The sequence below is a fragment of the Vanacampus margaritifer genome, chromosome 19 (assembly GCF_051991255.1).
Source record: "Vanacampus margaritifer isolate UIUO_Vmar chromosome 19, RoL_Vmar_1.0, whole genome shotgun sequence".
Taxonomy (NCBI): domain Eukaryota; kingdom Metazoa; phylum Chordata; class Actinopteri; order Syngnathiformes; family Syngnathidae; genus Vanacampus; species Vanacampus margaritifer.
Genome location: NC_135450.1, coordinates 12,853,435 through 12,870,986, shown reverse-complemented (window position 1 = coordinate 12,870,986; position 17,552 = coordinate 12,853,435). Strand labels below are relative to the sequence as shown.

Sequence of the window (17,552 nt, the reverse complement as noted above, 5' to 3'; positions counted from 1 at the left end):
GGCAACCAAGGTGCACCACCTAGAAGCAACCAGCAGAGGTGCGCTGTTGGTTCCGTCTCAAGTAGTTTCTAGCAGAAGAAGAAAAGGTAACCTACGGTAACTACAGTACATCCACCGTCTATAGGACTTTAGAACAATCATAGATCCTCAGATCCCATCAAAAATATATACTTAAACAAATTAGGCCTTTTGTAAAAAATGCCCATCCCTAATTGCAACGATGTTTGCATTATAACACTGTACACTTGATGATTGTGATACTCTACACTGGCTAACGGCTAGCAAGTTAAACAAATAGATACAATTGTACAACGGTGATCACCATTTGTTAAAAAAAAGTCAGTTTTTTTTTTACCACATAAAAAAAAAACTGCGTTGATTCCTAATTTCTCGAGTTAGAAGCGCTGTTATTTTTCACATTGCACGCACGACTCACCACTCGTTTCGCTTCACACGCTCCCTTGCACACTCGCCACTCACTGAGTGTTGTCAGAAGAAGTATAAAAAGTCACCTGTTTTAATAATAAGAGAAAATGTCTGTACATGAAAGCCTGTGAGAAAGTCAAGAGCGGGAGACAGAAAGAGAGAGGTTTTTTTTTTGTATTCATGGTGCAAATGGCACACGGTAAGACGTGTGAAATTCAAAATGTCAGTAGCCCCTTGTTCCCAACGTGAAGATAAGATACATTATTTTCAAAACCTGAAGTCACGGTACAAAAATATAAAATGCATTCACTAATTGGACTATCATGAAAGTCAACTGAAGAATTCCTTGCAGTCCATATACGACCTTGTAATACCATTTGGCACTTGGGCACATCATGTGCTCACACACTAACAGCTAAATGTGCTTTTTTTTTAGTGGCCAGAATCATTCAGTTGATAAGAAGATGAAATTTGGAATGAATATACTCTGTACGTCAAGTAAAAAAAAAAAATCTTTACAATTAAGGCAGCGAAATCTACCTGTTTTGATCCATCTCAGGGGGCGGCCATTTTGCCTTGCACTGCCACAGTGCCTAAGAGCCCAGGTAATGACTCAGCATGACCCCCCCCCCCCAACCACCCACCCCACCCCACCCCAAAAAAAATTCAGAAAACAGGTGAGCAGTGATTGGTCGTTACCTAAACCCTGAGCAGCTGTGATGTCATTTTCAGTCGACAGCGAACTACAAAATGGCCGCCCCCTGAGATGAATCAAAACTGGTGTCTTTTACTGCTTCATTTATATGCTACAAACACAATATTAATCCGAATGGCATGTTTAGAGTATTGGGGGTGCAAACTTCCGATTTTACGTCCCCTTTTGAGGAAAAAAAGTGCTTACCATTAAAAAAAAAAAAAAAACAACGGTAAAATATTTGCCTTTGGTTCAAGAAAGGTTAGAAAGAAACTGGTTTGATAACCTCCATCTCGCACCGATGTCTTCAAATAGTCACTAAAAAAATCAAGTTATGTAGTAGATAATTAATATATTTTGCATGTGAGGCAGTTATTTGGTGGGAAAAGGCCAGAACTAGTCTTCCAATTAAAGTCAGTAATAGTAAAAAAAAAAAAAAAAATGGTGGTCTACCCCACAATGAGCATTTCTACCAAATTTCATGCTAGTATCATCAAAGGAAGGATTGTTTGTCTTATCTTCTCTGCCCCGACGTAAGCTGACTAAATTGTCTTTAAAAAAAAAAAAAAAGATCTTCAAATCAGGTTTATTACAATGAACGACAAGAAACATGACATGTACCCCCCCACAATCTCGACAGCCAATTACACGGCTTCCGCCGACGTCTCCGTGGACACCGACATTGTCACTTTGGCTATTTTCACAGTGGTCTTGACGCAGCTCTCGGCGGCCCTGTTGGCCGAGATGTTGCGGTTCTGGCAGTCCGACTCCAGGCTGTTGTCCAGCTGCTGGCCGCTGCCCCGGCAGGCGTGGCAGGACCCGAGGAAGGCGTGCCTCAGGTCCTTGCTCCTCAGGGCGTAGATGACGGGGTTGACGGTGGAGTTGAGCAGGCAGAGCATGCTGCAGAAGGCGAACACCGTCTTGATGTCGTCGTCCATCCTCCAGAAGAGGTCGTAGACCATGATGGCCAGCACGGGACCCCAGCAGACCACCAGCACCGCCAGGATCAGCACCAGAGTCTTGGCCAGGCGGATGTCCATGCGGGCCTGCTCGGGGCGCGCGGTCTGGACTTTGGTGCCGTCGGCCGAGTACACCACCAGGCTCTTCTGGGAGGTGCGGCTGAGCATGCGCACGGCGTGGTGGTGCGCCTTCCACAGGATGTAGATGTAAGCGTAGATGATGAACAGAACCAGCACGCTGGTCACCCCGATCCAGAAGAGCAGGTAGTTCTCGTCGATGAGCGGGAATATGTCGGAGCACACCGACTTGAGCCGCTTGCAGTTCCAGCCCAGCAGAGGCAGCACGGCGATGACGATGGAGATGGTCCACATCACGCAGAAGGCGATGACCGCCTTGGTCCGGGTCACGATGCGCCGGTAGGCCAGAGGTCTGTGGATGGAGATGTAGCGGTCGATGGCGGTGAGGAAGAGGCTGCCCACGGAGGCGGTGAACGACGCCGTCACGCCGCCCAGCTTGAAGAGGAACACGTTGGGGCTGTCCTTGCGGTGGAACACGTGGAAGTCCAAGAAGCTGTAGACGAAGATGACGCTGCCCAGCAGGTCGGCCACGGCCAGGCTGCCGATGAAGTGGTAGGAGGGCCTGCAGCGCAGGGTGCGAGACTGCAGGATCACGCACAGCACCACCAGGTTCTCCAGGACGGTGAAGGTCCCCAGGGTGAGCGACATGACGGCCACGGCCAGCTGCTGACTGGGCGTCAGGATCATGAAGCACTCCATGTCCATGAAGTTCTCGCCGCATTGGATGTTGGCGCCCTCGTCCCGGAAGGCGGTGCGGTTGGAGAGGATATCCGTGGCGTTGGTGGGGTAGAACCCCCTGAGGATCAGCTCCTCGTCGGGGGGGACTTTGTCGGGGAAGGCGTGGCTGCGGAAGGACGACAAGGGCTTCTGCAGGGAGAAGACGCCCTTGAAGTCCACGTCGCTGACCGGCTCATCGTAGTTGGCGTCGTTGGAGCCCAGGTATTGTAAGCCAGAGGTGATAGTCCGGAAGGTGGTGTCGGCCACAGCATCCAGCACGGACTGCATGTTGCTGGGAGGGACGAGAGGACTGCGAGCTTACACCGACCTGCCAACGGACGACACGTCAAGTCACAACCTGCCCAATTCATCCATTTTCCTTCCCCCAATTTCTGATCTGGAGCCGATTCCAGATGACTACAAGACCATAAATCTTGAAACGGATCTTTGACGTCTATAGCCGTCAATGGCAGTGAACGCGTTGGCGTTAAGAAATCATGTCAAGTACATTTTTCTGTTCTACTGACAAGATCATTTTGCCCAATATATTTATGACGCTCCTTCTTGTTTTTCGAGGCCAGCTTTTGAGGGCGAAGCAGACGAGTCCATCGTCCCGCCTCTGCGATATCAAAGATGAGGTTCAGTTTTGATTGACACTTTCAAGAGATGGATTTGTTTCAGAACTCACAGTCCAAATATTAAATGCACTTCCTACACCCACCAAAATAAATAAATAAATATATTTATACATTTTGGACGTGTTTCTTGAAGGGCAGATTTATGTGCAGGTGTACCTAATGTTTTGGCCTGTAGTTGTAGTTCCAATAGGGGGCTACAACATTTATATTAATAAATAATGCCTGTAGTTGATTTTTTTTTTATTTTAATATTTAAAAATACACCCAATGCTCATTTTTGTGAACATCATTTAACTACACCACCGAGTCAAAATATTAGACTCACCTCTCATTATGCAAACTCCACCTACAAAAAAAAATTAAACATTTAAATAATACTTTTTGTTCATGTGAATTTGTGAACGTTTTGCTCAGTGTATTACAATGGACAAGATACAGTGGAAGAAATTTGAAATTAAGTAAATGATTTCAGTTCATTCAAATCCCTCCCCGAAAAGAATTGCACAATTTTTTTTTGTCATGGATAATATAGCAACTGTTTTTGTGTGTGTGCAGGTGTACCTAATGTTTTGGCCACTCTATGTAATTACAATTAGGAGGCTGCAGCAATGTTTCTGAGACCCAAAAAATTGACATTGTCACTACAAATCAAATTTAAATTAAATTATTCCACGTTTTTGCTGGTTGAAAAAATCGATTTGATTTAATATCATCTTTGGGGGTGGGGGGGGGGGGGGGGGGGGGTGGGGCTCTCAATTTTCCTCCCCATGAGGATACTGCTTTCCATGCAACATTTCTCTCATCTGATGTTGGGTACCGTGAACAGGAATTTTGTGCAAATAAATGTCCAGCAAGTGTATTTACATTAAGGGGCTTTTGAGTAACAACACATTTAAATAAATTCAGATTTCATACTTTTATGCAAGTTCAAAAAAAAAAATTCTATTTGATATATATGATCATCATCTTTTGAATAATTAATAATAACCCACGCCCGTGCAAAAAAAAAAAAAAAAAAAAAAATCACTATATGGTACTTAATGTCATTTATCAAATTAGTTCAGAAATTGTGGCAACATAATACTTTCATGCGGAAAAACCCACTAATGCATTAGAATTAAGATGAGTAAAAAATCCTCAAAAGATGAAAATGATTGTGTTTTACCTTACATAATTCCCTCCGGTGCGCAGATCCGCCCTTTATCTTCGCGCGTTAATCCAAGGCAGAAGCGCAACATCCAGCCTCCTCTCAGTTGGTTAAAAAAAACAAAAAAAAAAAAACAAAAGTGTGATTTAATACAAATGAAGCTTGGTTGCCATTTCCCCACTCAAATCGACGGACAAATGCTAGTTTGTGTGCGCGCGCGCGCGCGTGTGCTTCTGCCGTTGGGAGGATGCGAGCGCGGCTCCTCCAGACGCTCTGAGCTCTCCACAGTCCTCACACTTTTTATAAGGCGTCGCTCCCTCGGAAGCCACGTCACGTGCCGGCATCACTTTTCCAGCTGGCCAGCCCCACCGCGCACGAGGCAGTCAGAAATCTTATTTGAATTCCCGGCGCTCCTTCCAGCTCACACAAAAGAAGCATCAAATACAAGCAACGGAATCAGATTTAAGTCGCCGCTCCGACTGTGAGTGGGGATTTAGTATGGAAACAAAAAGGTGACATAGATCTTTTTCTTTTAAAGCAATTGATGCCAAACAATTGAAACAATGGCCATTGAAGACGCACTGAAATGATTGGTTTGGCTCCAGTGCACCAATATTTTTGAAAAATAAATCATTTATTTAATTAAAGAGAAAGTCAAGTCAAAAAAAATTCTTTATAATATGTTCCTTGCGGCCCCCACTAGTCTAAATACAACATTCAGATTAATATTGGAAATAGTAGGAATATGAATTAAGCAGGAAAATCGACCCAATTTGATCCATCTCCGGGGGCGGCCATTTTCTCACTTGCTGTCAAAAATGACATCACAGTTGCTCAGGTAATGACCAATCACGGCTCAGCTTGCGAGTGTCACATGACCAAACTCGTAAAACAGGTGAGCCGTGATTATAATATAGCTTCAAAATTGATAATTCACAAATATATTTTTTTTATTTGACTTCTCTTTAAAACTGTTTTTAAGAAAAACAGGTCATTTTGTCCAGATCCACCTTAACTCATTCACTGCCATTGACGGCTAAAAACTTAAAAAAAAAAATTATTTTAGTTTAACATTTTTCCCACTTTTGTTAACAAGAGTATGAAAAGCTAGATTTTTTTTATTGTACATTTTTAGAACAGATATAAAATTTCTGATTAATCAAGAGTTAACTAGTAAAGTCATGCGATTAATCACGATTAAAATTTCAATCACCCGACGCCCCAAATTTTTAATAATCTTTTCTTCTTTTTTTTTTTAATTTATTCGCTGCCATTGACGGCAATAAACGTCGAAAATTCATTTGAACAAATTTCTATTAGTTTAACATTTTTTCCACTTTTGTTAACAAGAGTATGAAAACCTAGATTTTTTTTTATTGTACATTTAAAACAGATATAAAATTTGCGATTAATTGTGAGTCGTAAGAATAATTACAATTAAAAAATGTAATTCCCTGTCACCCCTAATTTTTTATAATTAAAAAAAAAGAAAAGAATTTATGGCAGTGAATGAATTTTAATAATATGTGTTTCATGTGATAGTTTATTTGTCATATAAAATTGTAGGGTTTGGCAATGCTCAAGCATCGAAAAAGCATATACTAAAAATAAATAAATAAATCAAAAGAAATAAAAAAGAGAGAGAGCAATGATGATGACGTCGAATTGGTCAAATTACCGAATGGAGAAAAAACAAAGAAAAATAAAGAAAAAGCATATACTAAATATATTTAAAAAACGGGAATAAATGTATTTAATTTAAAGTAACAAGATAGCAAATCAATGCTAATGTTTGAGGTTTTGCTCTACAGTACATTCTAGCAGTGTTAGCGGCTATGCTAACTGGTCAAGAAAAATGTAGCTATTCAATAAAAAATAAATAAATAAAACATTGACGTCATTGAGTTTTTCCTATAATTAGCAACAGAATGGGATTGTTCCGAGTAACACATTTTTACAGCGAAAAAAGAAAAAGAAAAATAGAATAAAGGACTTACCTTAGGTCCACCCATGGTTAGCTTATTGATGTCATTTTTGCTGAGTAATTTTTAAGTTTTTTTAGTATGTTGAGGGCACACTAGTATAATTACACTTTTAAAAACACATCTGTGACAGGAAGACGTCCAACAAAATCATACTACCCCCAAAAATCGAATTAAAAATGTATTTTATGTGTTATATTTGATATGTAAGTTGTCCACATGATTTCAAGATGGCGGCCTCCAGCAAGGTTGCCAGTGCTTAAATATTAGAGGATACATTGGTCGATATGAGGCCAGATTATACTTACTTATAAAATGTAACATCTAATGAATAAATAATATGAACAGTAACATAATATTGTGCGTGCCTTCATGAAACTGGATGAGGCAATGTCTGGCTGTACGTCAACCAAAGTTTGCTGGAGGCGGCCATCTTGAAATCACGTGAATGAGCTACCCTGAATTTTTGCTTGAATAATTTACTAAATGCCCGCCGACAGACACTCACCAACTCAGATGCTGTTAAAATGGAACCAATAAAACTGATGTCATATTTTTAATTATGGCTTTTTGTGAGTATCAATAATTAAAACGAAAAGTTGTAATAAATGTATGATGAGCTAGAGAGAGTTGTGTGTGTGTGTGTGCGTGTAACGTGACCAATTAACCTTTGTCAAGTGGCCTTGCGGATCTCATTTACATGTATTTATTTGGCAAACACCACAAAGACATGTTTGACTTTTTTTTTTTTCTCGACACATCGGCTGAATTAGCATTTTGCTAATCAGGCAAACATTGCCTTTGTTGTTCTTAGGCAGACTTTGTCATTCGAGGCGAGCGCAAATGCAGACAGAACAAAACTTAACTTGGTTGTTTTTGAAACTTTGTGATAGCTTCAATGGTTACTCGTCATTGCTGCGGCAACCGCAAATTGTCTACAAATATGGTCATAGTCATGTCATTAATTTTGATGTGATGCTATTCTGCGCAGATTTAGGAGTTGACATTAAAATTAAAATGCAGTTCAAAAAAAAATTCCAGTCGTGATATTTTAGATGTGTGAAAAAGGGGATTTTTCTGCTATAACTCAAAAATTCCCGTCACATCTTTTGATGTTGAACTCGTGGCTCTTTCTGACTCACAGATTGTTCTTCTCCCCACACATCTAATCTGTAAATTCAGCGCGCCGCATTAACATTCACATCCATTTGATAGACAGCCACAGTCCCAGTGAGAACAATTTCTTCCCCGCCTTAGTTACGGGTGATGTTTTGTTGTCATTCGTACGCACCCGAGCACATATAAAAGCATCACGGCCCAATTAACTTGATTGTCGTTTATGTGTTGGAGGATCATGGCTGCTAATACACAAGATAACAACTACTTTACTTGTTCAATGACCTGTTCCAAGGTTGAACTGTGGTTGGGAAACTCACAAAAAAAACAAATGGCCGCCACATTACCGAACCAACTGCAAGCAGACAATCACGTCCATGCAAACAAGATACTGCATGTGAACTTGATGACAGGGCGGACGACGACAGGGTGGACATTTGTGTCTGGTGTTAGTATTATATGAGCACATGGCTAACAGATACATTTAGAATCTCTGAAATGTTGGTATATCAATATAGCATCTCACTATGACAGAGTGGACAAGCTTGACAGCCTCTACCTAAACACACAATATGATGGAAGATTACGAAAAACAAAGTTTGAACCGTTAACAACAACAAAAAAGTGGTTGGGAGACTCACAAAATACAAAATGGCTGCCAAATTACCGAATCAACTGCAAGCAGACAATCACGTCCATGCAAACAAGATACTTTATGTAAAATTGATGACAGGGCGGACGACGACAGGGTGGACATTTGTGTCTGGTGTTAGTATTTTATGAGCACATGGTTAACAGATACATTTAGAATCTCTGAAATGTTGGTATGTCAATATAGCGTCTCACTATGACAGAGTGGACATGTTAACCTTGGCAGCCTCTAACTAAACACACAATATGATGAAGATTACAAAAAAATAAAAGTTTGAACAGTTAACAAAAAAAAAAAAAGTGTTTGGGAAACTCACAAAGTATCAAATGGCTGCTTCGTCACCAAATTAACTGCAAGCAGACAATTTCACTGCCAACAGCAAGATACTGTATGTGAACTTGCTGACAGGGTGGACATTCGTGTCTGATGTTAGTATCACATGAGCACACGGTACACGGTTCAGTTAGCAAGCTGTGTTAACAGATACATTCAGAATCTCTGAAATAATTGTGTGTCATTAGAGTACCTCGCTATGACAGAGTGGACATATTAAATCTTGACAGCATCGACCGACACACGCGATACGATGGAAGATTTTGAGAGACAAAATACTGTTCGTAATGTCACTGAAAAAAAATCAGAGGGTTTGTTAAAGGGACGCCATAAAGACAGGGCGGACAACAATTTCAAAGGAAATCGTAGCGTCCCGGAATGGATTGCGTCTGCATCTGATACGAAACAAAACCACCTGCTACTGCACAAAGTTACACAAAGTATCATTTGCATCTATTTGGCCACACGGTGCAGTTTGCGTCCCCCTCGAATATTGTGACAGTTTCCACTGATTGGTTTGGCATGCTAACCTGTTAGTGAGCAATGAGCGGCGGCTCAGGCAAAAGCTTCGGGCCATCTGGCTTTCAGCTGTGCTACATAACATTTTGTCCTCCACTGACTCACAATGGAGACATCTATCAGTGGAGGGAAAGAAAGAGAGAGAGAAAAAACAAACACAAACAATACTGTCAACGAACGCCGCGGTAGAATACACAAAACTTGTCGGGTTCAATGTAATGTTTTCCGGCATTGTTTGGTCTGCGCTAACGAAGGGACGGAATGGAATCCGGAGATGCAACAGGTTGATGCGTGACGTGTTAAGTGCTTCCTTCCTCGCCTCCGGCTTCACATTAAACGTCGAATGAGGCCCGCGATCGTGATCGTGCATTTTTTGCATCTTTCCTTGGGGTTTTTCAAAGCACACTGTGACTTCCGGGGAAAAAATAGGATCGGCACACGCCGTCTTGGATCACATTCATCTTTATTCCTATTGGTATTTGGCTGATCTGAAGATTAGCATATGTTGTTCGAAACAGGCTTAACTGTGCCTGAAAATAGGTCACATGTACTTAATGAAAAATCTCATTTTCCGCATTACTTATAATTCTCTGCTTATCGCGGACGAGCACGACGTTGAGCTTGAATGCGTGAAGCGTCCATATTGGAACAGCTGTGGGTTCATACTCCGATTGATGAACTTCTATTAGCGTCCGTGATGGAGAGATTTAATTTGATCCTAACTGCCAATAAAGGCCGTCTGTGCGCGAGTAGCAAATGTTTGTCGCATGGTGACAGACGCTTCCCGCTTGGATACGTTCACACAAATCTTCAGCGTCATTCGATTATGTACGGCCGCCGTTGCTAACGGCATACGGTTAGCTAGCTAACGGCATACAGTTAGCTAGCTAATGGCATACAGTTAGCTAGCTAATGGCATACAGCTAGCTCGCTAACGGCATACAGCTAGCTCGCTAACGGCATACAGCTAGCTAGCTAACGGCATACAGTTAGCTAGATAACGGCATACAGTTAGCTAGTGAAAGAGGAATATAATTATTTGTCCTCTTTGCGTGTTCCAAAACTTGAAGACAGATTTAATGTAAGAAAAAACACCTTTGCAAAAATGATTTTAATCTAACAGAGATCTCTGGACATCGTGACAGTCTCCAAACATCACATAACAGGTGGAATTTCAGAGTGCCGAATGTGTCTCTTCCGCGTGTAAAATGGCTTCTTATAGTTAAAACCGACCGCCTCTCTTTCATTTGTAGACAAAACATACTCTCTTGGTACTTTTCCGTGAGCGATGGCGAAAACAGAGTCAGGGGTGCGTGTTCGAAGCAGATTCTGTTCTCAAGGACCAAATGTGTTTTCCCACAGAGAAGGAACTTCTAGACCAAATAAAATGTCCCAGCTTAAGGTCAAATTATACTGAGTTCAACACTACTTGCTTTACACGTCTATAAAACCTTTCAACATGGTTAATATAAAGAATTTAGATGTTAATAATGTATAACAATGGTTAATATATGAAAATAAAGAATTTAAATGTTAATAATATCTAACACTAGCTAACGGCATACAGTTAGCTAGCTAACGGCATACAGTTAGCTCACTAACGGCGTACAGTTAGCTCGCTAACGGCATACAGCTAGCTAGCTAACGGCATACAGCTAGCTAGCTAACGGCATACAGCTAGCGAGCTAACGGCATACAGTTAGCTCGCTAACGGCATACAGCTAGCTAGCTAACGGCATACAGCTAGCTAGCTAACGGCATACAGCTAGCTCGCTAACGGCATACAGTTAGCGAGCTAACGGCATACAGTTAGCTCGCTAACGGCATACAGCTAGCTAGCTAGCTAACGGCATACAGCTAGCTAGCTAGCTAACAGCATACAGCTAGCGAGCTAATGGCATACAGTTAGCGAGCTAACGGCATACAGCAAGCAGGACAATTTAACGCCATATTTTCATCATTCAATTTCCACAAATGCAAACAAACAATGCTCGAATGAAAACACAACAAAACATTTAACTTTGCTAACTTTGAGATAAAGTCTTGTTGTAAAGACACACAAATGTTCAGAGTAAATGTGACCTGACGCTTTATTAAACTTTGTTTCGCATGGAAACAAATTTACTGGATGACAGGAATCCAAAGAACTGATTTTGTGTAAAAAATTTGGGGGACGACGCCCATCCACCCAGATGGTAATGCTAACGATAAATAAATACGGGCTTGGGGTCTTTTGTCATTTATTATTATTATTTTGTTAGTTAAGTCTCCCTTTTCTGTGCAATCACTTCATCCTGAACCAGGAAGTGCTTAGCATTTATTCATGTTTAACCTCCGCATTTGTCTTTCGAGTTGCCAAGTGAGAAGCCATCCTGCATTAAAAAAAAAAAAAAATCTTCCAGAGCACAATGCAGCAGCTTCTTTAGTTCTGAGGAAATGCATTCTGGCAACCAATTTAAATGCTGCCCATCAAAGGTCCTTCTGGGTCAACGCCAGTCTACTTGAACCCAGAGGAAAAAAACAACTCAAAGGAACGTCGGCTGCCAACTCGGCGCGCAAGTAATCTCCCGGCCTCCTCATCCGTGCTTGTTTTCCACCGTCTACTTTTCCCGAGAAGTCGACCACGTCCATTTCCATATCCTATACGCGCCCCGCTCCTCCGAGAGCGCCTCGTCGCTTCAGTCCACGGCAACATTGTGACTGAGTTGAATGGCTTTAGTAACTTGCGTCAAGGTTTTTCGCCATTCGTGTGCCAGTTTGCATTAACGGCGGCTTTTTAAGTCAGTGGTCCATCTTGCAGGACTGATAAACTTTATTGCTGACATTTTTTAAAATATATTGTATGACATTTTGGGAATGTGCTGGAGAAAACGTGTTTATGATGCAATCTCCACTCAAACAAAAAAACGTGCTAAGCTTACCACAGGAAGGCCACAGCCGACGTTTGAACCCAGAACTGTGAGGCGGATGCGCCAACCACTAAGGTACCGTGCTGATGGAAAGTACTGTACGTGTCGTTTGTTCTTTCCTAAACTTTGTCCATCAGCTTCATGGAAGTGAGGCGAGCGATGCCAATTTCAATAAAGGATTTAAAGTCTAAATATGATTCCATGCCTGATAAAAGTGTGAAAAGGTTAAGTGACTTTTGAGCTTCCTTTCACACACACAATTTTTGACTCTTAATAGACAAAAAAAAAAAGGTCACGCACACAGAAGAGTTCTTTTTTTTTTAGTATAAGCATATTTAGCAAATAAGAACTTTTTTTTATGCGTGTGAGAATTTGTTTGGGCTGAGTTAGAGTTTTTTGTGTGTGTGGGGGGGGGGGGGGGGAGTTTTTGTGTGTGATTTTTTTAAAATATGAAATAGATTTTTTTTGTGAGGGAAATTTTTGGGGTATATGAGTTTTTTTGTGGTAAATGTAAGGACTAGTTTTGCGCATGAGTTTTTTGTAAATGTGAGAGGGTTTTGCATTAGTGTGAGAGTTTTTTTTGGTACAAGGTGTTTTTTTTGTAGCGGGAGTTTTTTTTCCGGTAAATGTGGGAGGTATTTAGTTTTTGTTGCTGCGTGAGATGATTTTGTTATGAGATTTTTTTTGGTGACTGACATTTTTGAAGCGAGAGAGATTTTTTTGCTAAGTGTGGGTGTTGATTTTGTCGTGTGTATGTTAGTTCATCCGACGGGTGTGTGAGATTTCTTGATGTGAGAGTTTTTTGTTAGTTTTACGGTTTTGGTGAATGTGAGAGGTACTATTAGGTGAGTGAGGTTATAGGTCTGTGTGAGATTTCTTGACGTGAGAGTTTTTTGGGTGACTGACATTTTTGAAGCGAGAGAGATTTTTTTGCTAAGTGTGGGTGTTGATTTTGTCGTGTGTATGTTAGTTCATCCGACGGGCGTGTGAGTTTTTTGTGATGTGAGAGTTTTTGTTGTTAATTTTATGGTTTTGGTGAATGTGAGAGGTACTTTTAGGCGAGTGAGGTTATAGGTCTGTGTGAGATTTCTTGACGTGAGAGTTTTTTGTTAGTTTTACGGTTTTGGTGAATGTGAGAGGTACTTTTAGGTGAGTGAGGTTATAGGTCTGTGTGAGATTTCTTGATGTGAGAGATTTTTGGGGTTAATTTTGCGGTTTTGGTGAATGTGAGAGGTACTTTTAGGTGAGTGGGGTTATAGGTCCGTGTGAGATTTCTTGATGTGTGAGTTTTTTTGGTACCAGCTTTGAAGAAGTAAGAGGTTTTTTTTGTCAGGCTGAGAGTTTTTTATTTGGTGAGTGTGAGGTTTCTCTTGTGTGAAATGCTTTTTGTTTTGTTGGCGAGTAACTTTTTTGGTCCTGACAGAGTTTGTTGTTGTTTTTTTTTTTTTAAATAATAAGTTTGAGGGTTTTGAGTTTTTTCCCATCTTCTATATATAAGCCTTGGTCGGTATGTGTGAGAGTTTTCTCATGACTATGAAAGTTTTTTTGGTTAAATGTGAGGCTTGGTTTTGTTGTGTTTGAGTTTTTTTCTGAATATGAGACTTTTTTTTTTAGTATGTGTGAGATCTCTTTTTTTGGTGAATGTGCAAATTATTTGTGTGAGAGAGGTAAATGTTATTTTTAACAAATATGTCTTTTCATGATTATTATTATTTTTTAAATGCATGTTACTACTTCTGCGGGTGAGAGGTGGGGGAAGAAGGAACCCCCGGCTGGGAGGGGGGCAGATGTCGCGGATGTCCCGGGTCTGAGGTGCGAGACCAGGATGGCCGACCTTGCGGCGAGGCGGGCAAGTGCAAAAGGACGGACGGGCGTTCCATCTGGGCTGGAATTTCATTAAGTCACAACTCTCACAATAGCAGCGAGGGAGACAAAATGTTATTGTCGACCGTTATAAGATGCCATAAAATTGTATCATCAGCTGCCTTTTTATTTGAGAAACAAGCCCTCGGGTGTAAGGGACATACCAGGAAAAGTATAGTACTTTTTCCGAGTGTCTGATGTGATTTTTATGTGCGCCTTCTTGTACTTCATCTTCAGGCGACAAGGTTGTAAATTGTGCTTGAAACACAAATCTTTCCTGATTGGTGTATTTAACGAGTTGCTGCGGCAAAGCAGATCACAAGAATTGCTTGGTTATTTTTCCTAACACGTCTGCTTGGTCTTTTGTTGGGGCACAAAAAAAATTTAAAAAATCGCATTAATCATGTATTAACGCAAATTAAGGTAGCACAGGTTGTGTTTGAGCAATAAAAGTACATGCATTTAATAAATGTTTGCGTATGACATTCAGAATATTTGTTCATGTCAAACTATTGGGGTCATTTTTTCTATTTTAAATCATAAAACTAATTAACTGATTTGAAAAAGAGGAGGGAGGAGCGTGTGCAGTGGACGTCTTCATAACATTAAATGTTGAAAAAAAAATAACACACAACAGGTGCTCTTTAAATTTGTCAGGCAAAAAACTATGATAAAAAAGCCTTTATAATTAAGCGATTAATTGTGATTAATTAAAATTCTAAGATGTGATTAATCTGAATAAAAAATGTAATCGCTTGACAGCTATATAAAACACAGATATTCAGATATTCATTCACTCACAGCAAACACCTGAAGCAACCCCCTTCGCTCCCAGCTATTTTACTGGATTTTGACAGATTTTTCAAGGCCCACAGAATATTGTGTTCTATTGCTGTAAAAACATGGAACCTACCAAAAGAAAGATTAGAGTCTCTTCTTTTACCGGGGGGGAAAAAAAAGTATATTTCTACCTGTTGCAATTAGCATTAGAATATAGCTAAGTGTCCTCATTATTCACATATCTGTTTAAAACCGTGGGGAAAGGAGCTTTTTGCAACATGGCCCCGGTTGATCTCTTATACTCTTATACTACCATTGCTTCGACCGTTCTCTTCAGTTCAGAGGCTGCATCAAAGCCTTCTGTATGCGCTAGCATTAAAACATAAAAAAACATAAAAAAAACATATAAACACGTCTTTGGGACACTGGTAATATTTAAAATAGAACGTATTTGGGAGCAAATGACTTAATCTGCCTGAGGAACTGTTACGTAATAGTGGGGCTAATTTGCATAACAAACGCCCCCCCCCCCCCCCCCCCCACATGAATGATGAAATGTTGGTGGCATACAGTCAAATGTTTATGGGCGCTCGCTTTATGAGGTGGTGGGGATGTAGTAAATTAGCCAGTGGTGGCTTTGCGCCGTTAATTTGCAGCCTGGGACATGAAGGGGCGAACATCTGTTCTGGAGAAAGTCTCATAGTTTAATAACATGACAAAAAGTTTTCTAGGTTTGCTGTGGTTTGCTTAAATAAAAGTCACAAGTAGGGTTGGAAAAGTTGCAAAACGTCGTAGCAACGTGAAAAAAAAAATGCCCTTCTTCTAATACACTCAGTAATTTGACTTTATTAGCAGCGCTAAATTGTGTCATCCCGCATTCGTAATGCGCCACCGGCCTAAATGGCACAAATGGCTCCGCTTTGTTTGCCAGCTCTCGATGTCAAGACATAATTTGAGCGGCGTTGCGACATCTCTTCCCAATCTGTCGCCGCAAATTCCTGCCAAACGACAACGCGCGGACCGACCGGCTGCGCGTACCTGCCCGTCCGTCTGTCAAGTGCAACCATCGCAACCCTCTCCGCTGAATTGGCAACGGCGGCCTTAGATATGCCGTTGGCATGACAACCACCAGGCATCTACATGACACCGCCAAGGTTGAGCGCAAACAAAAGCAGAAGAACGCCGGGAAGGACTCGACAACAGGGAACGAAGAAGAAGGCCAATCATAACGAGATGTTCCCAGACAATTTATCCCAGGGAGATCTCTCGTCTCCACGACACGCGAAAATTCCACATCGGGCAAACGCTGATGACTCGGCAGGCGGTGCCGGCATGATGACGACCAAGGTGAGGACGTGGCGTTCAAAAAGAAAAAAAAAAAAAAAGGTGTGGAAAGCAGTTAACATCTGCTCCACCGAGCGGTTACGAAGCTCTGGCGTCATGGCAACGACATCCACTTGGAACGCGGGGTGCGAGACTGTTGCTGCGGTATCCTGCCTAATAGCCGGACTCCTCGGCGCGCGCGCGGTCACGGGGATCGGATCGCATCCCCAAAGCTTCACGGTCAGGAGACCCTCATAAACAAACCCACTGCTTATTAAATCCAAATTGTCGGTCTGTGTGAGTCTCGTTAAAATGATACTTGTGGGAAAATGATTGTTTTTTTGATATACATCTCTCTCTCTCATATATATATATATATACATATATATATATATATATATATATATATATATATATACATATATATATATATATATATATATACATATATATATATACATATATATATATATATATATATATATACATATATATATATATATATATATATATACATATATATATATATATATATATATATATATATATATATACATATATACATATATACATATATACATATACATATATATACATATACATATATATACATATATATACATTTACATATATATACATATATATACATTTACATATATATACATATACATATACATATATATATATATATATATTAGGGGTGCGAATTGCCTATTCACGATTCGATACCGATACGAATCTATAAGTCAATTATTGTGATTTTTTTTAACTCTTTGACTGCCAAAAACGTTAAATAACGTTGAGTAAAATCCTATGGAGGAGTGCCAAAGACGTTAAAAGACGTTTGTTTCAAAACAGAGGTGAAACTAACCATTTTCTATTGTTGATTACTGAAAAACGGAATAAGGTAGAAACAAACTTTTTTTTCCTGATGAACGATGAGAGTCCAATCTTTCATTTGGTAGTATGTGTGTTTCCATAGTCCAAACACATAATTTTCTGTGGACCTTGAAAGATCAGTCAAAATGTTTAAATCAACTGGCACCCACGGCATCCCTTTTCTGAAAACGTCTGGCAGTCAAAGAGTTAAAAACTCAAATTTAGAAAATAATAATCAATAAACTTGCACATTTACACTGTAGGATTTGTATGAAAATGCACTTCAGGCTTATAAACTGTATTTAACAAACAAATCAAATTTGAAGGCTTAATGTTCCATGAATAGAACATTCTTCCATGCTTAGAAAGTGTGAACCCTAATGAAGACATTTTGTTGAATATTTCCATCAAAAGTTGGTATTTATATATATATATATATATATATATATATATATATATATATATATATAGGTTGGCGAAGCGATTATTTTAACACCACTAATATATATATATATATATATATATATATATATGTAC

General features: G+C 40.2%; 1 protein-coding gene across 3 annotated transcripts; it reads right to left on the bottom strand.

Annotated features, from left to right (window-relative positions):
- Nucleotides 1-1,124: 1,124 nt before the first annotated feature.
- Nucleotides 1,125-9,290, bottom strand: cnr1 (cannabinoid receptor 1). Of its 3 annotated transcripts, none has more exons than XM_077553538.1 (3): nucleotides 9,273-9,290; nucleotides 4,678-4,760; nucleotides 1,125-3,202 (listed from the first exon to the last, which is right to left on the bottom strand). In XM_077553538.1, exon 3 carries the CDS (start codon nucleotides 3,160-3,162, stop codon nucleotides 1,765-1,767), a length of 1,398 nt encoding a protein of 465 aa, XP_077409664.1. In that variant the 5' UTR covers nucleotides 3,163-3,202; nucleotides 4,678-4,760; nucleotides 9,273-9,290; the 3' UTR covers nucleotides 1,125-1,764. The 3 variants fall into 3 exon arrangements, with proteins under 3 accessions (XP_077409664.1, XP_077409667.1, XP_077409666.1); XM_077553541.1 differs by lacking the exon at nucleotides 9,273-9,290 and adding an exon at nucleotides 3,838-3,858 and having other exon boundaries at nucleotides 4,678-5,609; XM_077553540.1 differs by lacking the exon at nucleotides 9,273-9,290 and having other exon boundaries at nucleotides 4,683-5,608.
- Between the last annotated feature and the right edge of the window lie 8,262 nt (nucleotides 9,291-17,552).

What these genes read in the sequence shown, in the direction of transcription:
- cnr1 (XM_077553538.1), bottom strand. Translation starts at nt 3,162, where the DNA reads ATGCAGTCCGTGCTGGATGCTGTGGCCGACACCACCTTCCGGACTATC.